The sequence below is a fragment of the Pipistrellus kuhlii genome, unplaced genomic scaffold (genome assembly GCF_014108245.1).
Source record: "Pipistrellus kuhlii isolate mPipKuh1 unplaced genomic scaffold, mPipKuh1.p scaffold_m20_p_7, whole genome shotgun sequence".
Classification (NCBI taxonomy): domain Eukaryota; kingdom Metazoa; phylum Chordata; class Mammalia; order Chiroptera; family Vespertilionidae; genus Pipistrellus; species Pipistrellus kuhlii.
This window is the reverse complement of record NW_023425573.1, coordinates 29,258,275-29,281,763: the sequence shown is the minus strand read 5'-3', so window position 1 is coordinate 29,281,763 and position 23,489 is coordinate 29,258,275. Positions and strand designations below refer to the sequence as shown.

The window sequence follows — 23,489 nt, the reverse complement described above, 5'->3', positions numbered from 1 at the left end:
AGGAAAACCTCTTCGGCTGGAGAAGATGCAGGCAAGGTTTCTAGGTGCAGGCTTGTTTAAAAACTCGTTAAAAATATCCATGCCAAAAAAATTTAAAATAAAAAACGTCCATGCCAGACCATATCTGGCCAAATTTATGAAACACAAAAAAAGTAAAAGATCTTAACAGAAGAAAAGGAACATTTTCATGGTTGATTCTCTCAGGAAATGGACACAAAGCTAAAGCCACTCAGCTTATGATGGTTAGGACCTTGTAGGGTCTTGTTTCATATTACAGACCCATGGGAATGCTATAATCTTTTACTAATTTATTGAAAGATTGCTTCTCTGTTAGCCTAATTCCCAAATTTTGATCCTGTAAGTGGGGCTGTCAGGGGAGCTGGTAGTTGTTTTCTTTCGTTGTGAATGGACAGATGGTTTTAGAGATGGTCTGCTCCTCTGTTGGGGGCTGCATTATGGAATGTGTCCCTAAGCACAACTGCAGGGTGACACTCCTGTGCACTTGTCTTGCAGAGCAGTTCCGCTCCTGGGCTACCTACCTCAAGACCTAATCGAGACCCCTGTGCTTCTGAAGCTTCACCCCAGTGACCGGCCCTTGATGCTTGCCATCCACAAAAAGAGTAGGTCCCTTCTCATGGTGAATCCTAAAGGCTTTGACAAAAGCTGGTTTGTGCCAGGGTGTCTCCTGAGGTCAGCACCTAGCCAAGGTGGGTCAGACTGGCTTGCAACGTATGGGTGGTGGATGCCCCACCTCCTGCCAGAGTCCTGGCACTGCCTGTGGGTTCCTTTGTGGCCCAGGCCTGAGTGGCATCTTGTTCTTACTGTTGGTATCCCCAGCAGGTGGGAGGAGGGGGCACAGGTTCAGCTGCAGTGGGTGAGGTAGTGGACAGACTGGGGTAGTGCTCAACACATATGTCCCCAAGCCCAGGCCCTACAGATACAAATGACACTTGGAGACATCCAGTGGGAGCTAGTAGAGATGTACATCCTGAAACATGATGATGTGGCCAAAAACAAACATTTGTCTTGATTGAAAGTGGAATGGGGGGCAAGGGTATATGTACAAAAAAAAAAAAAAAAAAAAGGTGGAATGGTTGTATGTATGCATAACCCATGGACACAGACAATAGGGTGGTGAAGGACTGAGGATGGGGTCAGCTAGAGGAGGAAACATATGAAATACTTTTTACAATAAAGACATAAAAAATATTTAGTATCAATAAAATAATAATTCAAAAAATAAAATAATAAAAAGAAGATACATACACATACACACACACACACACAGGCACACAGAAAGTTGACTGAGACTGAGAGCTGCAGCTTAGAACAGGTGTTGGCAGCTCTTAAATTTTCAAATAGCTGTGAACTTGAGGCATCTGGGCTTGTCTTTTCTCTTCCTGCAAGCCTGGTTGCTTCTCACCCCCGGACGCTCTTTTCCCTCCTAGTCCTGCAGTCTGGTGGGCAGCCCTTCGACTATTCTCCCCTTCGGTTCCGCACCCGGAATGGGGAGTACATCACACTGGACACCAGCTGGTCCAGCTTCATCAACCCCTGGAGCAGGAAGATCTCCTTCATCATCGGGCGGCACAGAGTCAGAGTGTAAGTGCCCCAGGCCCTGGGCCACTAGGCAGGCCTGTGGGGACCTGTCCCTGCCCCTGCCCCCAAGTGGGAGGACCTAGTTCAAGCAGAGCTATGAGGGGGAATGGGGGGAATGAGCAGGGAGGTGGCAGCTTGGTGGGTATAGAGAGGAAGCAGGGCCTTGCAGGGGTGTGCAGCACAGCCTGACTATCAGACATGAATATCATGCAGGGGCCCTTTGAATGAGGATGTGTTTGCTCAGCCATGCGCAGAGGAGCAGCAGGCCCTGCACCCCAGCATCCAGGAGCTCACCGAGCAGATCCACCGGCTGCTGCTGCAGGTGAGTGCCCACCCGCAGGACAATCCCTACCTTGTAGGCAGCCTGAGGACTGCTCTGAGTCCTGAGGTCCTATCCTTTTGGCATCTCACTCTGTCCTGCACCCTGGTGCCTGTTCTCTCTTCCACTGTGTGGGCAGTGTGGCAAAGTCTGTGCCAGGCCCAGACAGTTGGGCACACCTGCTGCTTGCCCAGGTTGGGGCAGCCCCAGCCTTGTACTTTGGGGTCTGTCTCTGACCTGCAGCCTTTTGTTAATGGCTGAAGGATGCACCCAGACCCCTGCTCCCGACTCAGCTCCCAGGTCCTGGGTACTGACCCCACATGTCGCCTCCCACAGGGGGTGGGGTCACTCCAATTCAGGATGCTGTGCTGGCACGAAGACGGACTTGTGAACACCTGCCACTATCCTTGGGGACATAGTACTCAAGGAAAACTAGTGCGAGCACGGTAACCCCATGGCTGAGCAGCTCTTGGCTTCCTGGCTAGCCAACTAGGGCAAAACTAATATATCAAGTTCAGTTTCGAAAACCTCGATAGAACCAAGATCAGCCCACCCATGTGAGCAGAGGGGCAGACTGAATGAAGTCCCTCTTAGTGGGATCTCTCCAAAGCCTGTGATCCAGGGACCCTGGTGCTGTGGGAGGAGGCTGAGAGCTGTGAATCGGGCTTCGGGAAGACAAAGCCACAGGCCAGCGGTGCCCCTCCCCCAACCCTGTACCTAGGCTTCCTGTCTGCTCTCTCCCCAGCCTGTCCCCCACAGCGGTTCCAGCGGCTATGGGAGCCTGGGCAGCAACGGGTCCCACGAACACCTCATGAGCCAGACCTCCTCCAGTGACAGCAATGGCCAGGAGGACGCCCGCAGGAGAAGAACAGTAGGTCCCTCTGCCCCACCCCTGGGAACCTGTCTGTGGTGCATGCGGGGGTCACAGAGCACATTCAAACAGCCCTGGCTGCTCTCTCAGTTCTTTTCATGGGGACTGACTCTATCGTCTCTAAGAGTTGAAGCAGCAAGTCCTGGCCGGGTGGCTCAGTTAGAGCCTCGTCTCATACACCAAAAGGTCATGGGTTAAATCCTTAGGGCACATACCCAGGTTGTGGGTTCAATCCCCAGTTAGAGTGCATATGGGAGGCAACCAATCGATGTGAAATCTCTTTCTCCCTTCTCTCTAAAATCAATAAAAACATATCCTTGGATGAGGATTAAAAAGAAAATGAAGGGGGAAATAGTTGAATCAGCTAAAAATGTAGTTTAAGCTTTGGATGAAAAGCTATTTAAAGAAGGCAAATCAAGCAAAAGGGAAGGTTTAACTTTAGGGTAGAAGGAAGAAAATGGAAAGTACATCCCCCTTTCCTTTTATTATTGTTCCAAATCACCGATCTGTTTTATCTAACTTGGCCTCACAGATTCCCACTCAGCATCTCCTCCTCCTCGCTGAGATTACTCTGGCTTCCCCCTCCTCAAGGTGGGGCTGAAGCACTATGCAGTCTCCGATGGAGAATAATATGCTTATTTTGTCTTTATTCAAGGAAAATTCTAAAAACGGTAACAAGGTCAAAACCAAAAGTCATTATTCTGATGAATCTGAAGAACAGAAGAGAAAATCTGCTACAGGTAAATTACTCACCTTTCCTTATTAAAACTGTAGTTTGGCCAGGTTTTTCTGGCTTTCACCTGAACTGTGGGTGGCGGGAAATTTATCCTTTAACTGTGCACATCCCCCGCCCTGTCCCTTAGGCAGCAGGGCCTTCACTCCTTCAACACACAGCCCTGCTCAGCCAGTGTGGCTCAGTTGGTTGAGCATTGTCCCATGCACCAAGAGGTTACTGGCTAGCTTCCCAGACAGGGCACTTGCCAAGATTACAGGCTTGATCCCCCATAGGGGGTGTGCAAGATGCAGCTGATCAATGATACTCTCTCATCAATGTTTCTCACTCTCTCTCCCTTCCTCTCTGTGAAATCAATAAAAACATATTTAAAAAACACAGCCCCAAGCTTCAGTGTGGGCATCTGGCACCATGTAGGCCCTCGCTCCACTGAGTGGCCGTGGGCCATGTGTTTGCACTCAAGTGAGCATGTGCATACACTTGCACCAAGGACGCTGCCCAGCTGTCCTGCAGATACTCAGATCCCACCCTGTCTGAGTGGAAAGTGCTGGCTTTGCTCCTGGGCCGCCTTCTCAAGTGGGGCCCCACCAGCATGGGGGCTGTCAGCCCACCCCCAATGCAGGCTGACCCTGCCTTACCATGTTACAACTTTATACCCTCACGCTTGGGCTCCCGCTCAGGTGTGCACATGCATGCTCCCCAGGCATCTGGCATGGGGGGCTCTCACTCATCCTTTGTGCTTGGGCCACATCTTTCCAGGGAGCCTCCTAGGGAATCTTGGTGCCAGAGCTCACCTCTGGCCAGGACTGTTGGCCTTTGGGATAGACACACACTTCTGCCTTGTGCTGGGTGCTGGGGACACGTTAATGAGCAGGACACAGCTCTGCCCTGGAGGCTCCCAGGGGAACAGCGTACGGTGCATGCGATGACAAGAACAGAAGTGTCCGCGGCAGGCTGTCCCAGAGGCTGTGAGTCACCTTTGAAAAGAAGGGACTTCCAGGAGGCAGGGAATACTAATTGGTCATAAAGCACTTGGGATTTATTGGCCCCAAAGTTTCAGGAGTTCAAGTAAGAACTGGCCTCTCTCACTGCTGAGTCCCTGAACCAAATGCTACTGAGTTATATCCCAGTAACAGGTTCCTCCAGCACCGTCCTCAGACCGCACAGTGGCCGCTGCCCCAGCAAGGCTGCCCAAGTGTCAGGCTGACTCTGGGTTTCTGTGTCTGTGAGCCATGTTCTGAATCCCCAGCTTTGTCCCTAGCTAGAAATATACAGAGTGTACTCTTTGGGGAAAACAAGTATTAACTGAAAGCAATTTTGCTGTTCTTTCAGAAACACACAATAGTTCTCCTGCTCAGATGACAGCCGTACCGGCCGCAGAGGACAGGTCCGGCACCAGCCCGCCCACTGCAGCCTTTCCAGAGGAGCTGGCCTGCAGGAACCAGCCCGCCGGCTCATACCAGCAGATCAGCTGCCTGGACAGTGTCATCCGGTGCGGGCACCTCCCATCTCCCTACTCCATGGTGTCCTGCTGTCCAGGCTCTGGCCCCATATGTGAAGCCGTTTGTGATCCTCCTCACAGGTACTTGGAGAGCTGCAGTGAGGCCACCACGCTGAAGAGAAAGTGTGAATTCCCAGTGAATACTTCCACGCAGAAGGCCAGCGACAAGCGAAAGGCCACAGGCAGCCCCAGGCCACCTCCTGCAGGTATCATGTTTAGGCTGTTAAACCCTCCTGGTGAGATCAGGCATCATTAGAAGGGCTGGGAGTTCTGAGTGGCTATGGGGACACAGGATATGGTGTAGGCTCTTTTGTAAATGACGATAGCACATAAACGTTAGCCACCTTCCTACAAGATAGATGTAAAGGTGACTCTGGACTCTGAGAACAGGACCCCTCAGGGCCGCTGGAAGACCAGGGGCCTCTCAGGTTATCATTCTCAGGCAAGCCCTTTTCCATGATGTCTGAATATTAACTTAGGTTAAATGCCAGACCACTTGAACGTGGTGCTCATCCCAGAGGTCATTACCAGGCTGGTAAGTCAGGTAACCCCTTGTGATGTAAGCATGTGCAATTGGACAGTCATGCTGTGATGGACAGTCTGTGCTCTGCCCACAGACCTTCGAGGGGTTGGGCTCCCAGCAGAGGCCCCTGACCTGAGCCCCCTGAGCTGCCCAGCCGCCTGCCCCTCCCAGACGACCCAGGATGTAAGAGTGATTGTCCACATTTCAGAATTTCTCTCCTCCACCTTTCCCCCATGAATAAACACTTGAGGATAGCCCGTCACCTGCCAGGATGTGTGCAATCACTTGGGTATAGGATCTGACTAGACAATGGCATTTCTTACACAAATGGTTCGTTTTCATTGCATTTTTGTGTCTCCTTCATTTTCTCTTATAAAGAGGCAGTGGTACCCTCTAGAGCAAGCACACATGCAGACGTCAGCGCGCACTTGACCTCGTTGACGCTGCCCGGCAAGGCGGGGAGCGTCGTGTCTCTTACCAGCCAGTGCAGCTACAGCAGCACCATCGTGCACGTGGGTGACAAGAAGCCACAACCTGAGCTAGGTATGCTTGTTGGCTCTGGGATGATGTTGAAAGTAATCTAATTTTAACAATGAAAATGAGAAGTTTTGGCTGCCATCTTAACTTTTTCTTTAAGTTTATGCAAGTGCAGAGTAGCCCTACCACAGCCTGATAAAGGGGGTCCAGGAAATCCAGAGACCTGATGGGCAGGGCAGGGTGTGGCCCCACCTGTTCTGATTTCTGCTGTGCTCTGGCGCCACCTACTGGCAGTTGTCTGCTCAGGCATAAATATAGACAGGGCTTTTGTGGTGCTGAGCCAGGGATCCAAAGTATTATAACCTCCCCTCTTGGGCTGAGAGAACCCTCAGGCGTTGGATCCTTCTCCCTGCTTCCCATGCCCAGCTTCGCCCTTCCCTTCAGGGTCCCCACTTCCCAGTTTGAGGGCAGGGAAGAGCCAGTACAGGTCTGAACAGCAAGCAGTACAGCCAAGGGTGGCATCTCTAAGTTGTTCTCCAAAAGAGGGAGACAATGAGGAAAAAAATACATGTCCGAGTCAGTGTCCAGACCCCCTTCCAGGACGGTCGTTGCATGCATCTGCCCCTGTCCTGTCTGTACCTCAGTTCCACATGATCCAAGCTGCCATGTCCATAGTCCTGAACCTGGGCGGGGCACACAGCAGCCTTCGTGTGTTGTGCTCTGAAAGCTGATGACAGCGAGAGTATTTTCCCTGTCAGAGGCTGAAGCCCCGAGGTACCCGAACTTCAGCCTAAGCAAACTACCCTGGAGCCCTGGGTAGAAGGGTCTCTGCCATTGCTGTTTGCCTTTTTTCGTGAACCTTCTTAGAAGGCTACACAGATATTCATGGACTTCACCCCATGTGGGGGCTTTGTGCAGTATCTCACATGGCAGTGGTCTCAGGGTTTGTCAGATGTTTTAAAACACAGGGCCCCTTGCAGATGAGTGGTCTGCATCTCCTCTTACAGAGACGGTGGAAGACCCTGCAAGTGGACCTGAGTCCCTGGACTGCCTCTTGGGCCCCGCCATGCCCTGCAGCCTCAGCCAGGAGAAGGAGCCCTTTCGGAGGCTGGGCCTCACCAAGGAAGTGCTGGCTGCCCACACCCAGAAGGAGGAGCAGAGCTTCCTGTTGAAGTTCAAGGAAACGAGGAAACTTAGTGCTCTCCAGTCTCACTGCAATTATTACTTACAAGAGAGATCCAAGGGGCATTTGAGTGAAAGAGGTAGGTGGTGTTACCTGATTTGTATGTGGATTTTAAAAACCTTTATTTCTAATAGTACTAAGTCCAGTGTAGCTTTCAAAGTGTGAAGTACCCCCAGTGTAGGAAGCCTGAGTTTGTAAGATTGCTGTTGGGACTTTACTAGTGATGCCATCTGTTTCCATGGCCCCCTCTCAAGGATGTCATCTCGTTTTTCCCAGGGAACTGTGCTTTAAATAGTGGTGGAGTGCAGGATGGGGCAGTTGCAATGCCACCTCATTAGACACTTCTTGGCTGGGTGACTGTGAGGTGCAGGGGACTCCACCCCATCTGCCCACCCCAATGGGGCTCTCAGAAAACCAGGCAGGCAAAGAGAATGGGCATAGTGCTGATGGGGTATTTGGTGCTGGCTCTTGAGGAAGGAGGGAGTCCAAGCTGATACCAGAAGATGTACCTCCTGGCCAGGCTGACTCAGGGTAGGCTGCAGCCTCCAGAGCCTGTGTGTAAATGAAGCTGTACTTTAGGCAGATTGCCACCAGGTGGTTGAAGGGCAAGAGATGAGGGAGGATAGACTAGTTCTTTGCCCCTTTTCTGGTCCAGCCTGGCTCCAGACCCCTAGCCACCTTCCCAAGCCCCATGGACAAGGCTGGGCTGGTCAGAGATGCCACCTTTGTCCTGGGCTCCCAGGGCTTGACCCAGGGTCAGGGTTAGCAAGCGCAGGAGACACCCAGCACATGACCCCAACTCTCCTGGGCCTCAGGACAGGCACAGTGAAGTGAATATGAAGTGAGAGAAGTCAACACCCTCTATAAAGATTATCTTTCCTACTCTTTTTCATCTTCTTCTTCCCCAAACCCAAGGTCACTGCCGGGCCCTAGGGAACCTCTGGAAATTACAAAAAGGTGTTCTCCCAGTCCTGGGCAGACTCACCCAGTGGATCTGGCTTGAGACAAAGTTGCAGCTCCTTGCCTCCTTTGCTCAGCAGTTTGCGAGGTGCACAGACTGCAGAGCTATGCACAGCAGCCTGCCCAGACCCTGACATGATATTGCAGGAGGCCAGTGCTCTAGCCACCAGTCCCACCAGAGGCAGATTTCCTTCTGGAAGAACACCCACTAGAGTCTGAATCACAAAACCTCTGCCCTCTTAGCGGTTTGCCTCTAGCTGGCCCACTTGCCTCCAGCATGTAGCAAAGGTGAGGACTCCCTTGGCACAGCTGACAGGTGTCCCACACACCTGCTGCAAGAGCCCTGAGTCAGCCTGTGTGCCAAGACAGGAAAACCTGAGGTTCCTCGGACCATCCCACTGCCCATCCCACCCAGCCATAGTACTCCTGGTGCTGGCCCATGGCCAGGGGAGGGAGGCATGGGGACATGCCCAGAGTCCCTTTTGTCACCAGTTGAGATCCTCCAGCCTCTTAAAGAAGCTCAGCCACTTGTCACTGGAGAGGAAGAATCTGGCTCTGAGGGCAAGTGCTCCTTCCCACCCTTTGACTTGCACTTAGGTGGAATCACAGGCAATACAGGAAGCATCTCTTTAAGGACCAGTAGTGGCAAAGCTCATAAAATCCAAAAACTAGCTTCGATGACATCAGATTTCACAAACCAGTACCAGCATAGAAATGCCAACTTTTTAATTTGTATTTTTTTGGACAAATAAAACTTTTTTAATGCCACTTATCACCATCATTATTTCATAAAAGAAAGGACATTTTAATGCCAGGAGAAAACAAGAAATGTGATCTTGCAATTAAAAATGGTCCTTAAAATTGATTGAATCCAGTTTTATAAAAACTTAACATTTTGTCCTAATTTTTCTCATTGCACCAAGGATCAGGAAAATCATATGGTATTTTTGACAGTTTTTAGGCTAACATTTGGGAACATTGGACTGTTAAACTAGGAGGTGCCTTTAAGTTTCTGAGATCCTATATGTCTCTGAGAATTGACATAATAGAAATCACATACATTTTCAACTCTGTTGTTTTCCCCCCCATTATTGTAGCTGCTCCTGGACTAAGAAACACTTGTGGAATAGATTCACCATGGAAAAAAACTGGGAAGAACAGAAAACTGAAGTCCAAACGGGTCAAGCGTCGGGACTCCTCTGAGAGCACTGGGTCTGGGGGGCCCGTGCCCCACCGGCCCCCGCTGGTGGGCCTGAATGCCACAGCCTGGTCACCATCAGACACATCTCAGTCCAGCTGCCCTTCGATACCCTTCCCTACTTCAATGCCAGCTTACTCCCTGCCAGTGCTCCCAGCCACAGGAATTGTACCAGTGCCAGGGGCCGTGGCAGCAGCACCTATGGAGCCCCACACCAGCTTCACGGTGCCCACTGTGCCCATGGACATCCAGCCCCCACCTTTCACCGCCCCCTTGGCCCCAGTCATGGCCTTGGTGTTACCCACCTATCCCTTCCCCACAGTGACCCCGAACTTGCCCCCGACCCTCTTCCCTGCTCAGATGATCCCTGCCTCGCAGCCTGAGTTTCTTGGTCAGACCTCACTCCCCAAACAGTCGTGTGCTTGTCCTCGGGCAGAGTGTTGGCCACCAGTGTCACGTGTGGCCACCCCGGCTACGCCAGTGTCATCCACCGGGCCATTGGGCCGGGCCTCCCCCCCACTTTTCCAGTCCCGCGGCAGCTCACCTCTGCAGCTCAACCTGCTTCAGCTGGAGGAGGCCCCTGAGGGCAGCACTACGGCTGCAGGGACAGCAGGGTCAGCAGGTCCTGGACCAGACTGCAAACCAGGCATATCCTGGGACTGGCCACCAAAGGCACCACCGAATACAAGGATTCCCTGCTGCTCTTACTCTACAGCGGGTGGCCCCGCAGCGCCTACGGTAGGTCATCATCTCAGACACCAGTGTTTTACACCAAGGGTCCCACCAAGTATATCAATGTTGACATAAATACCTGTGCCGGAAATTAATGTTTTCCAGCTAAACAACCTGATCAGAGTAGGCTTGGGGTCTTTTTATTGTCTTGGATCTGAACGAAGGAAGATTGATTGTCTGATGATAAGTGCAAGGTCCAAACAGCCCACATGACTTTGTGACTAGTTGTCATGGGCCTTGAGGTTTTTTGTTTGTTTCTTTCTTGTTTTGTTAATCCTCACGGAGGGTATTTTTTCCATTGGTTTTTAAAGAGAATGGAAGGGATGGGAAGGAAGGCAGGGGGAAGTGACAGAAAAACATTGATGTGAAAGAGACACATTGATTGATTGCCTCCCACGCATTCCCTGACGGGGGCAAGGGATTGACCCTATAGCCCAGGTACATGCTCTTGATTGAGAATCAAACCCTTAACCCTTAAGTACCCTCTAACCACTGAGCACACCAGCCAGGGCGGGCTTGAGATTTTATGTAACAACTATGAGCACACAGCACAGCTGGTTAAATGCCAGAACTCAGCTCCTGAGAGGGAGGTGGGGGCAGAGGTTTTCACAATGAGCCAGCGGCCCCATTCTCCTGTGCCTTTAGGACCACTGGCATATTCTTAATCCATTAATGAAAACATAGTTTCCCACAGGTTTTGTGTCCTGACAGCTCAGTGTGCAGTGGCCTGAGCTATGAAAGGAAGTGGGGCCCAGGAAACACAGATCAGCCTTCCAAGGTGTCTACCACCCTCCCCACTGTTCCTGGGGTCTGGCCTACAGTTTCAGTTCCAATGGCCAGAGGGGTGGGGTACTCCCAGGATTGCCCCCACTCTGGGGCACAGGTACAGGAAGCCAGAACCCATCACCAAAGAGCAGCCTTGGGGTATGTGGTGGCCTCTTCCTCTGTGTATGCTGCAGTGGAAGAGCAGGCATAAAACTTTCCCCCCAGGGATCTGAGAACTGCGTGATTCTCCCAAAATCTACTTGAATGAGATGTATTCATAGGCCACCACCTAGATCCTAATTGTAGTCCCAATACCCACAGGTCTGTTCACTTGGCACATGAAAAGCAGGGGCTGAGGAGGAGTGCCATCCACTATCGCCCTGAGTGGCTTTGTACAGACAGTTGCTTTGCAGCTGCCCCCCAGCTCTGGAGAGCTGTGTCCTGACTGTGTCTTAACTGGTGTCTTCTCTCGTTCCTAAAGCAAGGTGAGCCCTCGGATGCCCAGAACAGTGATGCTCTCTCCACGTCCAGCGACCTGCTTGACCTCTTACTGCGCGAGGACCTCTGCTCAGCTGCAGGGTCAGCCCTGTCTGGAAGCGGGGCCTCTGCCACCTCAGACTCCCTGGGCTCCAGCTCTCTGGGCTGTGATACATCCAGAATTGGGACAGGTATGTTGGTACCTGAGGTACTTGGGCAGCTTTCACTTTTCCCACACTAGAGGGACCCAGCGGCACCGGAGCCACAGGCCATATGTGCTCAGGGCCTAGCACCAGGTGCACAACAGGTCCAGCAGGTGCCTAGCTGGCACTGAAGGCTCACAGCAGTTCAGACAGGCAGACAGGTGCTCTGCCCCCAAATGGTGGGGCCCTACCCAGTCAGAACTCGCATTCTCACCTGTTGGCTTCCATGTCAGCACCACAGCAGGCCTCACACCCACTGGCCCTTATTGGACCATCCCCCAGGCTCCCTGGGCAGGCTGGGAGGGCCGGCCAGGGTTTGCCTTCCCTAGTTGGTTCCCCTTGGGCAAGCCTAGCATATGGGTGGCGTGCTTCACCCACCAGATTGCACAAGTGGGCGCACCTATTAAATAGGACATGAATCCTCCCCACAAACTCAAAGATCCCTGCTGCCCACTTCTCCATTCTCTGGCTTTGCTCCTTTCAGGAGGCTCGCTGGAACATACTTACAAACCAAAACCAGCTCCTCTGTGGCCTGTTTTGGTGGAGAGGTGCAGAGTGCTAGGAAAGGGAGCAGGATTTCTAAGATAGGCTCGACCAGGGCTGCTCATGACTCCCCAGGAGAGCCACTCCATGGTGCTAGCTGGTATCCCATTTTAATTATCCAGGTAATTCGAGGATGGGGAAGAAAAGGGGAAACCCACCAACACCTGCACAAGCTACCAAATAAGACTCTCGGCTCCCTAATCCGGCACGTGTCCACAAGCATGGTCTGCAAGGTATCAGTGGTCTAACCGCCGCTGTTTGTGTTTTTAAGGCAGTAGTAACACCAGCCACACCAGCAAGTATTTCGGAAGCATTGACTCTTCAGAGAATAACCACAAAGCAAAAGCGAAGGCAGACATGGAAGAAAGTGAGCACTTCATCAAGTACGTCCTCCAGGACCCCGTCTGGCTGCTGATGGCCAACACTGACGACAGTGTCATGATGACGTACCAGATGCCTTCCCGGTAATCACTCGGCCTGTCCCTAAGGACTGGGGAAGGGTTGGGTGAAAGAGTCCTCAAACAAGGCTGCCAGTCGGGGTGGGGGTGGGATGGCAGGGGGGAACTTCCCTCTGAAAGCCACCTCTCAGGTTGAGTTGAGTGGAGCTGAAAGAGAAGCAGGTTCTCTCTATGGTTGCCTGGGCCCATAGAGCCCTTCAGAGTAATCCGTTGCAGGCTGGGAGAAAGATGAGCTCCCGGCCACCCTCCACGGTGTCGCCCTACACATTTATGAAGCATCTGTGCCAACTTTATCTCTTTTGCTCTGTTGCCCAGTAACCTTGTGGGGTAAATGTGGTATGTATGTCTTAGAAATGCAGAAACCAAGGGTCAAGGTAGATAACCGTCCCATGGCCACCAGCTGCTGTGTAGTGAATCGGGTCTGTCCCCAGCTGCTCCAAGGAACATTCATGGTCCCTGCCTCTGTGAAGCCTCTTCCATACAGCAGGAGGGAGGAAAGAAGGGGGAGGGGGAGGGAGGAGGGAAGGGAGGGAGAATTAACTCTGAGGTCAGGACAGCCAGGTCTCTAGGGTAGGCAGACCAGGGCTCCATGTCCAGGGCCGCTTCCCTCTGGCCCAGCATTGGCAAGAGGCAAGGGAAGGTATTCTCTACCCACCGCCTCCTGGTGAGAACTGCCCTGTACAGAACCAAGCATCTGCAAACACCCAGCTCCTGTGTATGATTTAAAGTAAAAGTAAAATTGTGACTTGGAGTGTCATTTTAATAGAAAAAAAACAGATTATTACTAGGGATGGTAAGTAACCCTAAACAGGGTAACCTATTTTAAATGAAAAGGAAATTTGCATTAATCAAATTCATCTAAAATTCCATTATTGATACTGAAAGAAAAAGTGTGTTCTTTAAGGAAAAAGACATTCTAAAGCTTACCTCTTTCCAAACATGCGGTGAAGAAACGTGGACGAGGTTTTGAAGGAGGACAGAGAGAAGCTGAAGCTGCTGCAGAAGCTGCAGCCCCGGTTCACCCAGCAGCAGAAGCAGGAGCTGCAGGAGGTGCACCCGTGGGTGCGGGCAGGCGGCCTGCCCTCGGCCATCAATGTATCGGTAAGTTCACCGAGCTGCTTTTCTGACAGCACGTTAAAAAGCTCTCAGGAGCACTCGGTATTCTGCTTACTGTTCTGTGAATGTAAAACTTCCAGAATGTAAACTTTATTGAGAAAGTGAAAAGATACTGGGACACTGTAAGTCTACTTCAAAGGACTTTCTTCCAATGGCTTTTCAATGTTGTTCCCCAAAAGGTCTTCTGAAATATCTAATCTCAATCATGTGCTGAAATTTGAATTATTTTCTTTCTTTTAGTTCTGTTTTCTATTTTAAAAAAGAATACCTTACCCTGACCAGATAGCTTAGTTGGTTAGAGCAGCAGTTGCCAACCGGTGGTCTGCAGACCACTGGTGGTCCGTGAGTCCCGAAAGGTTGGTTCGTAGTTCCAATATGCTGCCAAGGTTGTGGTTTCAATCTCGTCAGGGCACATACAAGAATCAACCAATGAATACATAAATAAGTGGAACAACAAATCAATATTTCTCTCTCTCGATAAATAAATAAAAATTTTAGTCATATATATATTTTTTTCTTTTTTATTGATTTTTTACAGAGAGGGATAGAGAGTTAGAAACATCGTTGTTGAGAAACATCGGTCAGCTGCCTCCTGCACACCCCCTACTGAGGATGTGCCTGCAACCAAGGTACATGCCCTTGAAGGGAATTGAACCTGGGACCTTCAGTTTGACACTCTGTCCACTGAGCCAATAAATAAAATGTTTTAATCTTCCTATGAGATTATTTAGAAAACCTTTTTGGGACCAATGTTGAAAAAAGAACACCTTATCATAACCCCTCAATGTCCAGGTAGACTGTTCAGTAACAATAGGAATATTACATTTCTGCTCTTAATGGCTGCCTCCCTCCAGCTGCCCCTTCTGTCTCTGTTTCTTTCTGAAAGTTCCGAAGACATGTCTGTACCCCAGCTTCTCTCCCCACTCCCTTCTAAGGCCCACACCCTGGAAGCTGCTCTTGCCAGTTCTCAGTGTCCTTCAGCCACTGAACTGATGCAATTTTTGTCCCAGTCTTACACAACCCCAACTTTAGTGGCATCTGGAGTGAATCGCTCCCCTTAGGACCCTTCCTCCTTTGGCACATTATTGATAGCCCATTTTACAGACGAGAAAACTGAGGCTAGTAACTTAATTCCAGATCCCATAGGCAGACCACCTCTCAGATCAGGTCCAGTAGGGCTGGCCTCTTCCTAAAACAGGCATGACTCCCACATCTGAGAAGCACCCTCAGAAACAGCTGGTCCTCCCCTCTCCTCCAGCAGCCTTACCGCTAACAACTGGTCACTGTACCTCAACTCAGGTTGAACTGCATTTTTCTTACTGATTTCATGTTTTTTTCTCTTAAGGAATGTGTTTACTGTGAAAGCCAGGGAAAAGGCAGCTTTTGTGTACCATATGAAGAAGACAGCCCTCCTCTGGCACTCAGCGAAGCCACAGACAAAAAAGAAAGGGAAAATGGACCTCCCCTGAGCCACAAAAACGAAGGGCAGACGTAACTGCCCTCACTCCACCCCCACCCACTCCAACAGCCAATCTACCTTACACGGTGATGGAAGAGGACAGAGCTTCACAATTTGTTTCTAAGGAAATGGACAGATCAATTTTCGTTGTTGTTTTTTTTTATTTGTTTATTTTTGGTTTTTGTTTGTTTGTTTTAGGAAAGAAATTCATAGTTTTTTGGAAGGTTGAAGAGTTTAGGAAGAAATACGTTTTTATATTTGAAATATAAATGCGGACTTGGGAAGACAAGGAAGAGATTTAGCTGTGATATAACTTAAGAAAGACTGACTCCCTTGTGTAAGTGTCAGGAGGTCACCTGAGTGCTCACAGAAGTCCCTGGACTGGCAAGGCTTCTGGGAGGTGTCCAAGGCATCACACCAGGCTGTGCCCATGTGTGACTCCAAATGAGCTGAGGGCACGCCTCCCTCCTGTAGCTCTGCAGGGTGTGTTTGTGTGGATCAAATTCTGTCCTCTCTTGAAAGCTGCTTTTTATCTAAGTTATTATCTAGTCAAACTAGATGTTTTTAAAACATAACCAAGTGGAAATGACTGCCTCTCCTAATTTTCTTTCTGAAAATGTTTCGCATTAAGTGGTGTGAAGCGAACCGGCAGCTTTGGCTTCAGGCACCGTAGTACCAGGCATTTCTACCTGATGTCACTCTAGTTTGGGGTGAACAAAGTTGAAATGCCTGCTCTGGACTAAGGCCTAGTGATTTGTGTAACCAACTCCATCAGATTAACACTCACCCAGACCCTTCTGTGCATTGATGTAGAACATCATTCTTGGCTGCTTTTCAGACCATGACCAGTATGTACATGAAAGCATGTTGTCTGTCATCTCTTAATGGTGACTTCCCTCTGCAAACCAGGCTCTGATCCCTGCGTTTGGGACCCATTCGTGTTCTTCAATTGACGAGTCCCAGACATCAGCTCTGGCTCGGGCAGAGCAGCCGCTGATACTGTGAGCTCACCCTTCCCACCACACCCTGGGCTGGCACAGCCCTTAGTCTCTTTATGAGCCTCACCTCACTTGGTGCAGCTTCGGTCTCTTTGGTGACTTCCCCCGGTTTCTCTGGCATTTTCAGGTCTTTGGGACCCTTGGGGAAGAGTGAGGCCAGTCTGCCCAACTTTTTGCAAAACCTCATGTTGCGTCATATATCCCAAAGATCATTCGGAAAAAATTGTATTGGTCCCTGGAGTGAATGAGAAGTTCCCACTGATGAAGCAGTTGACTTAAAATTTCGTTGAGTCTGTAGAAACTTAAAGGAAGCAGGTTTCTGCTTGTTCTTTGATGGAGAAGTGGCTAACAGAATAATGAAGTCCCCTTTAATCCAGTTGGTTTCATAATAAAACTATTCTATTCTTGAATATCAATCCAATTTTTAATTAACTGAAACAGAAAACAGTGTCTAACTTTTATTTTATTTACAAAGTAATATCACCTTCAGGAACCCAAGTTGAGGATGTATCTGTGCCTCTGTGTGATAATTAGATGTACAGACTGCTCCCTGCCTCTGAAGTGAGGTCATGAAGGGATTACAGGGGTTCCCTGAACACAAACTGCCAAAACGTCCTCTACTGTTACGAGTGTTTACCGTCGGCATTATCTCATTGTTAATGCACACCCATTGGTTGTTGACTGCATAGCTCCACTGTGCTGAGAACCCAACAGGAGCATTTTGTGAAGTTGTTTACAGGGTGCCATGCCTCCAGTTGTGTTTCCTTTAGTGTATGTGCTGACACAGGTGTTAGGAAAACCTTTCCTCAAATTTAAACTGAGCCTTCTTTTTAATATATTTCTAAAATATATGTAAATAAGCTCCCAGAGCCTGTGAGATGATTTGTTAGCCTTGCCGGACAAGTGATTGGTTCATGCCCAAACCAAGCTTTCTCCGCCCAGTGCAATATGTTGTTGACTGCTTGTGTCTTTTTATGACCTTTTTGCCTTTTAGAAAATTGGTAAATAAAGCAAGTATATTTTTGTTTTTATTTGTATGTATTTTTAATGTAACACAGGAAAAACTGAATAGAGATAAAAGATTATGAAAAGATGTTTTTTAAAGGGATTCTAGAAATTCTACCTTACAGACTCTTCTCACAAAGGACCCCCTCTTCCCTGCACGCAGCTTTGAGTTGGTCCCTCTTGTCTGAGGGTGGCCCTTCCCAGTGGACTTTCTAGGATATAAAGCTCATCCTGTTATCACTTGGGGGTGGGGTGGGGTGGGGCAGGGTGTTCTACTCAGCCCTGGAGCTCCTCTCTGCTCTGCATAACCACAGCCACCGACTTTGTTCCCTTGTGCCCTCACAAGGTTGTCTTCCCTGGGCTGGCTGCTTGGATGCTGACCACAGGGCTGAGGATAGGACGGCAGGGCCAGGAAAGCCTACTGTCTCCATCAGAGATGATACAGGCAGCACAATACCATCTCCCCCAGCCCACCTGCCCATTCCTTCCTTTGTGATAATAAAGCCACACAGGGCCCGGTCAAAACATTAGAGGACCATGGCAGGTCAGAGTGAAGAGATGAGCGAATCGTGGACCCAGTCCTCAGCCTTCCAGAATCTATAGAGAACATAAGGAAGGCTTAATTATTATTACAGAACATAATATAAAGTTCATCCTGTAATCAGGAGGCTTGACCCTGCCTCCTGACCTGACTGCCTACATCCACGTGGTGATGGAGGGAAGGGGACAAAAGGCTAAGTCCTCCCAGTGAGCACAGAGGCCTCTGAAAAGCCTTAAATAGCCAGATATGGCTGTTTCACTGAAGTTCTGAGTGCCTTTGGGGACCCTTAATTGCATTTTTATTTCCCATATAACCCCAAGGACAACACCCCCCTTTTTTTTACAAACTAAAAGCTACTGAGAGCCCCCTGGGCTGATTGCCCACCAGGGGCCTAGACATCCTCAGGCTGACCACTGCTTTGTTCCCTGGGGATTTATGGCCTGCCACCTCTGTCACTATCTGGTCCCCCTGTGGCCACCGAAGCCCTGCCCAGCCTCTGCTGGCCTCTGTTCCTGGATCTAAGGGGATCAAAGGGTATACTCAGGAAGTCTGTGCTCAGGCAACCTTTGAAGGTGGGATCAGTCCAAGGGACAAATGGCAGGAAATAGGTCTGCTCAGGGAGGTCATGTTAAGGAGGAAGTGAGGACTTGGTGGCCCCATGATGGAGTAGCCAGGCTTCTGTAAGGAAAGGCCAAACTAGCCAACTAGTGGCCCATGGAGCGAAATTGAGGCTGACTTCAAAGATGGGGCCTTGGGCAACATCCAGTCCCATCAAAACTAACACACCTGTTCTATCCTTATGCTTCTCTCCTCCCCCTCTCCCCTGCCAAAAGCTCTTGGTCATATCCCAGTTGGGCATATCCCAGCACTTAATTTTTCCTTCCTTCAACTCTAAACAGCATTCTTCAACACCCCGACCCCCAACCCATGCAAAGCAAGGCCCAGCCCTCTTTTCATCTCCTCCCTTCCCCTGACAACTGTCTCCTGTCCTTTCTTTTTACAACCAACTTTATATTATGTCCTATAATCATAATTAAGCTTTCCTTGCCTTCTCTACAGATTGATTCTAAATGCTGAAGCCCTATGAATAGTGTTATGACTATGAAAGAATTGGCTACTGAGCCAAATAGTGTGCTAAGATTATTCTGGGACCGTTTTTTCATTTTTAATTTTTTCTGGAGTTCCTTGTTGCCTTTCATTTTTTGCTTGCACCATTTGCCTTTATTTGTCCTCCTTGGCCCCCCACACTCAGTACCCAATCAGGTATTCTATTGATCTTTTCCCCTGAGGCCTCCCTCAAGGTCCCGATCATCCTGTTCCATTATGAGCTGGCTCTCATGGAGAGGACTCTAAAACACATGTTTGGCCTTGTTCAAATAATATAATGGCCAATGACAGGGGTATGAATCATAATTTGAGAAATATCACTGAGTTTATTTTTCCATATCTCAGCTTCTCAAAGTAGTGAAAACTTAACTGTAGTTGTGTGTGTGTGTGTGTGTGTGTGTGTGTGTGTGTGTGTGGTGTGCAGGACTGGGTTTCCTTTCCTGGAGTGATGTCTAAATGGCAAAGAAGAATAATGTTTAGGCCAGCTTGGGGTCCACCCCCTAACTCTGCCAGTGCCCCCAGTAGGTATGGAGGATGGAAGGCCAGTTGGGTCTCTGAGCAACCAGGAGAGGGCAGAAGGAAGAGAGCTGAGTTTTCTGGCTTATGGAGGAGACAACAGGGTGAGCAAAGTAAAGGAGTAGGTTCGTACCTCCGTGCCTGTGGGATGTGTGGGCCGTGGAGCCTCGCTCTTGGACAATGCCCTGGGGATGCCTGTCAGGGTGAGTAGTGTGGGCTGGGGAAGTCTCAGGGGCCTGCTCACAAAGCAACAACCACGTGGCAGCTCAGACACAGGTGAGAATCCGCAGAAGGGACTCCAGGTAGTAACAGAAGTCAGTGAGATGACTCTGGAAACCTTCAAACCTCTCATTAAACTAGCCCTGCCTGTGAGGTCCCTCTGGTGGGGAGCCAAGTGAAACTGCCACCTGGAGGGCTGGCAGGTCTGCCTTAAGTGGCTGGGGATGGAGTGGTGATAGTTCTACCTAGTTCTACCAATCCAAAGTTCCTGGACATTCCCTTGCTCCTAGGAGACCAGGTAGATAGGGGGCCCTAGATCAGGCTGTATCCTTGACCAGGGATGGAGGTACAATCCTAATCCTAATCCCTGGTGAGTCGGAGAGCACTGGTTAAGGGTGCAGTGCTGCCGTGGAACTGCTGTACTTCCACCAAGGTGAATGAATAAGGAAGCTGAGGTCCGAACAGTGAGGAAATAGCCATAGAAGGGGCAGTCTGGAGAGTGTTCCTGGCGGAAGGCGGTGCCACAAGGCATTTTGGCATCTGGCTCTTCCTGGTGGTGAGAGCGTAGGCCGGTGGAGCAGGGGCCTGACAGGCGTCCCCAGGGCATTGTCCAAGAGCGAGGCTCCACGGCCCACACATCCCAAAGGCACGGAGGCCGGGCTGGCAGATGGGCGGCCCCCGCGGTGGGGGCGGCGGTCGTCTGGCGGACACAGGCGCGCCCGCGGGACAAAGCCGGCGGCGACAAAAGAACGGCCAGCACCTGTCTCTCTTGGCGCGGCCGCCGCTTTTCTCCGCAGAAGCGGCTGCAGCTGCCAACTGTCACGGGCATCAAGTTACGGGGTCCAGACGGCGGCTCCTGCGAGCCTGGGTGGCGGGGCGGGAGGGGGGTGGGCGGCGGGCCGGGGGGCAGGGGGCAGGAGGGTAAAGGGAGCCGAAGGGGGCGGGCACGGCGGGAGGGATGAGGAGACTGGGGAGAGGGGGGCCAGGCAAAGGACCAGGGGTGGGGACCAGGGAGGGGGGGTGGGGAATAATAAGGGGGTAAGGGGGGAGCTGGGATGGGGACCGGAAAAGGGGTGCTGCGCCCGGGGAAGGGTGGACGCGGAGCCAAGAGGGGAAAGGGAAGTCAAAGGGGAACCGAAGGGCATTAGGATTAGGAGATAGAGGCTCAAGGGGTGACGGGACGATGTCCAGCTGTGGGGACTGCGGGGCAGAGGAGGGAAGGACGAGCGGGGGTGGAGAGAATGACCAGAGAAGGGGAGCCTGTATCTAATGTTCACTAGGATCCCCGCTCAGGCGGAGGGCGGCGCAGGGGAGGGCGGTGTGCAGACACACAGGTCCGCAAGGAACGCCAGGGGGCCACGGCCCGCTCCCGCCCCTGCTTCCCTATGGGCTCCCACTTTCGGGGTTCTGCAGCCACGCAAGTCCAGACCCCGGGTGCCCTCCAGTCTGGAGACCACGGGCTTGACTGACTTTGCCCGCCACGTCCGGGACTCAACACTCAGCACTCAGTGTTCAGCGCTCCTCCGGGGAGGCACTTTATAAACCCAAATGCGATGCTTAGGTGGAAGGATGGATGAGCTCCTGCTCGCACGCACAGATGCTCGGGGGCCGTTATTCAGGGTATGGAGGGAAACCAGCGCACCCCGAGCCTCCGCTCCATGGGTCACCGCCCCCTGCGGTGCCTCCCCTGAGAGGGTCGCGCAGACGCGGAGCTGGGGGTCCCGCCCGCCCTCCCGCCACGCCCCGCCAGCTGCCTACCGACCAGGACCGCGGGGCCGGACAAAGCGCACCGCTGTGATTGGCTGCGGTGCGCCTCCGGCCCGCGGCCCCAGCCCCACGCGGCCAATGGGCGCATAGACATGCAAATAAAACTCTATAAAAGGGGCGGGGCCGCGTGCGGGCGGAAGAAGCGAGAGCCGGGAGGGCAGGGGCTGTCGCCGGCGGTGCAGCAAAGGGCGCTGGGCGCGCCCGCGGCGCTTCGGGCAGTGCTGACTATGGCTTCGCCCCTGGCGCCCAGACGGGACCGTGCGGGCCGGGAGAATAAGGACCGCTGGGAGGCGCGGGGGGACCGCAAGGTGAGGGCTGGGCCCGGGGCGGGCGGGGGCGGGGGCGGGGGCAGCGCCGCAGCTCAGTCTCCCGCTTCCCGCAGGCCCGGAAGCCACTGGTGGAGAAGAAGCGGCGCGCGCGGATCAACGAGAGCCTGCGGGAGCTGCGGCAGCTGCTGGCCGGCCCGGAGGTGAGGCTGGCGGGCCGGTGTCCAGGGGCTGCTGAGCGGGCGGGCGGACGGGGGCCGGGCACTGCCTCGCCTCACCTCCCTTCCCCACCGGGCGCCCCCGCCGGCGCAGGTGCAGGCCAAGCTGGAGAACGCCGAGGTGCTGGAGCTGACGGTGCGGCGCGTGCAGGGAGTGCTGCGGGGCAGGGCTCGCGGTGAGTGGCGGCCGGGCGCGGGCTGGGGCTCGCCGAGTTGAAGACTTCTCCGGCTGACGCCCCAGTGCTGTCGGGCGGCGAGAGCTCATCCCGGAGCCAGGCGTGCCCCAGCATCTTCGGGGTGAGCCCCGGCACCGCTTGACGGGTGGGTCTGGCCACGGCAGTCCAGGCTCACCGGACCCGGCGCGGCTCTCTCCCTCCCATTCCCGGGTGCAGGGCTGGAGCAGCTGCAGGCAGAAGCCAGCGAGCGTTTCGCTGCCGGCTACATCCAGTGCATGCATGAGGTGCACACGTTCGTATCCACGTGCCAGGCCATCGACGCCACCGTCGCCGCCCAGCTCCTGAACCACCTGCTTGAGTCCATGCCACTGCGCGAGGGCAGCAGCTTCCGGGATTTGCTCGGGGACGCTCTGGCCGGCTCCCCGGGAGACACTAGGCGAAGCAGCTGGCTCACAGGAGGGGCCCTGGTGTCCCCGATACCCAGCCCCCCAGCCCCCAGCCCTCCAGCCCCCGGGGACGACCTGTGCTCTGACCTAGAGGAGGCCCCCGAGGCTGAACTGAGCCGAGCATCTGCTGAGGGCCTGGACTTGGTGCCCGTGGCCTTGGGCGGCCTGACCTCTGCGGGCATAGTCCAGAGCATCTGGAGGCCTTGGTGACCATCACCAGCCTGCCAGTCCTGAGCCTGCAAAGGTGAGCGCAGCCTTCCCACCTCTAGTTCCTCCTCCCTGGAGTCCAGATGCGGTGGGGCAGGGTCCTGATGCTGCCCACATCTGTTCTTTTTAGTGGATGGCTTGTGGGGAAGTTCTGGATGACCAGCCCAGTCAGGCTCCTAGCCCTTTCCTTAAGAGAGTAACTTTTATGGACCCCACAGTCCTATTCCCGGCTCCACCCCCACCTCAAGGAGGGAGCTAACTGCAGAGCTACCACCAGGGCTCCCTCTCCCTGGCTTTTGCCTGTCCAGCCTTCTTAGGAACTGCGTGGACCTTGGGGCAGGGGTGACCGGAGTGGTGCTGAGCTTCTCCTCAGTGCAGGGCACTAGTGTTGGGGCAGAAGGAGTCCTCAGGCCCTGACCTGAGCAGAAACTTGAACTTGCCACTTGAGTCAGGGCACAGGGGAGGCAGGTGCAGAAATGCCCTTAGCTGTCAGAGAAGCAAGTTTTTCTGTATGTCTTGCACTTAGCAGACTTGAGTTTGTAAATTAGGTTGTTATAGAACATTTCAATTTACTAAATAAATGATTTTGGAGAGTTAGTTACTCCTCTGAAGTATCACTGAATGATGTGGTGTCATTAATGTGTCAAATATAAATACCAAACTAAGTAAGCTTTTCCTGTATCTAATGCTCACGTTTCGTCAGCAAAGTAAGCAGTGTCATGGCAGTGGAGATGGGATACTCTGTCTCACAGTGGACAGTGCTTCCCCCTCCCTACTGCATGGCAGCTCCAGATGGGTTTCCCCTGCAGGTCCTTAGACCTGACCTGCTCTCCCTGGGGTTTGTGCAGCCTGGAGATGGATGTCATTGGCATGGGGTTTGTCTCCAAAGTAACCAAGCAACAGGGA

General features: G+C 52.2%; 2 protein-coding genes across 15 annotated transcripts in view; both read left to right on the top strand.

Moving 5' to 3' along the window:
- Positions 1-15,269, top strand: part of PER2 (period circadian regulator 2) — a 31,933-nt gene extending 16,664 nt beyond the window's left edge. For 9 of the 13 annotated variants that reach the window (XM_036422189.2, XM_036422185.2, XM_045575773.1 and 6 more), the window contains 14 exons: positions 514-620; positions 1,449-1,602; positions 1,813-1,921; positions 2,664-2,789; positions 3,445-3,529; positions 4,855-5,014; positions 5,105-5,229; positions 5,925-6,089; positions 7,004-7,285; positions 9,264-10,102; positions 11,343-11,529; positions 12,356-12,548; positions 13,493-13,643; positions 15,004-15,269. In XM_036422189.2, coding sequence (XP_036278082.1) covers positions 514-620; positions 1,449-1,602; positions 1,813-1,921; positions 2,664-2,789; positions 3,445-3,529; positions 4,855-5,014; positions 5,105-5,229; positions 5,925-6,089; positions 7,004-7,285; positions 9,264-10,102; positions 11,343-11,529; positions 12,356-12,548; positions 13,493-13,643; positions 15,004-15,153 — 2,833 coding nt within the window. In that variant the 3' untranslated portion in view covers positions 15,154-15,269. Of the gene's footprint in view, positions 1-513; positions 621-1,448; positions 1,603-1,812; positions 1,922-2,663; positions 2,790-3,444; positions 3,530-4,854; positions 5,015-5,104; positions 5,230-5,924; positions 6,090-7,003; positions 7,286-9,263; positions 10,103-10,201; positions 10,339-11,342; positions 11,530-12,355; positions 12,549-13,446; positions 13,644-15,003 lie in introns of those variants that run through there. The other 4 variants (XM_036422190.2, XM_036422192.2, XM_045575775.1 and 1 more) reach the window with 4 other exon arrangements.
- A 6,114-nt stretch (positions 15,270-21,383) lies between these two features.
- On the top strand, positions 21,384-23,180 carry HES6 (hes family bHLH transcription factor 6). Of its 2 annotated transcripts, none has more exons than XM_036422208.2 (4): positions 21,384-21,578; positions 21,653-21,739; positions 21,849-21,890; positions 22,147-22,275. In XM_036422208.2, the coding sequence occupies exons 1-4, from the start codon at positions 21,498-21,500 to the stop codon at positions 22,273-22,275; spliced, it is 339 nt and encodes a 112-aa protein (XP_036278101.1). In that variant the 5' UTR covers positions 21,384-21,497. The 2 variants fall into 2 exon arrangements, with proteins under 2 accessions (XP_036278101.1, XP_036278100.1); XM_036422207.2 differs by having other exon boundaries at positions 21,394-21,578; positions 21,849-21,930; positions 22,147-23,180.
- The last annotated feature ends 309 nt before the right edge of the window (positions 23,181-23,489 follow it).

Coding starts and splice junctions, on each gene's coding strand:
- HES6 (XM_036422207.2), top strand. CDS start 21,498: ATGGCTTCGCCCCTGGCGCCCAGACGGGACCGTGCGGGCCGGGAGAAT. Junction 21,579..21,652: donor AGGCGCGGGGGGACCGCAAG/GTGAGGGCTGGG, acceptor CGCTTCCCGCAG/GCCCGGAAGCCACTGGTGGA. Junction 21,740..21,848: donor AGCTGCTGGCCGGCCCGGAG/GTGAGGCTGGCG, acceptor CCGCCGGCGCAG/GTGCAGGCCAAGCTGGAGAA.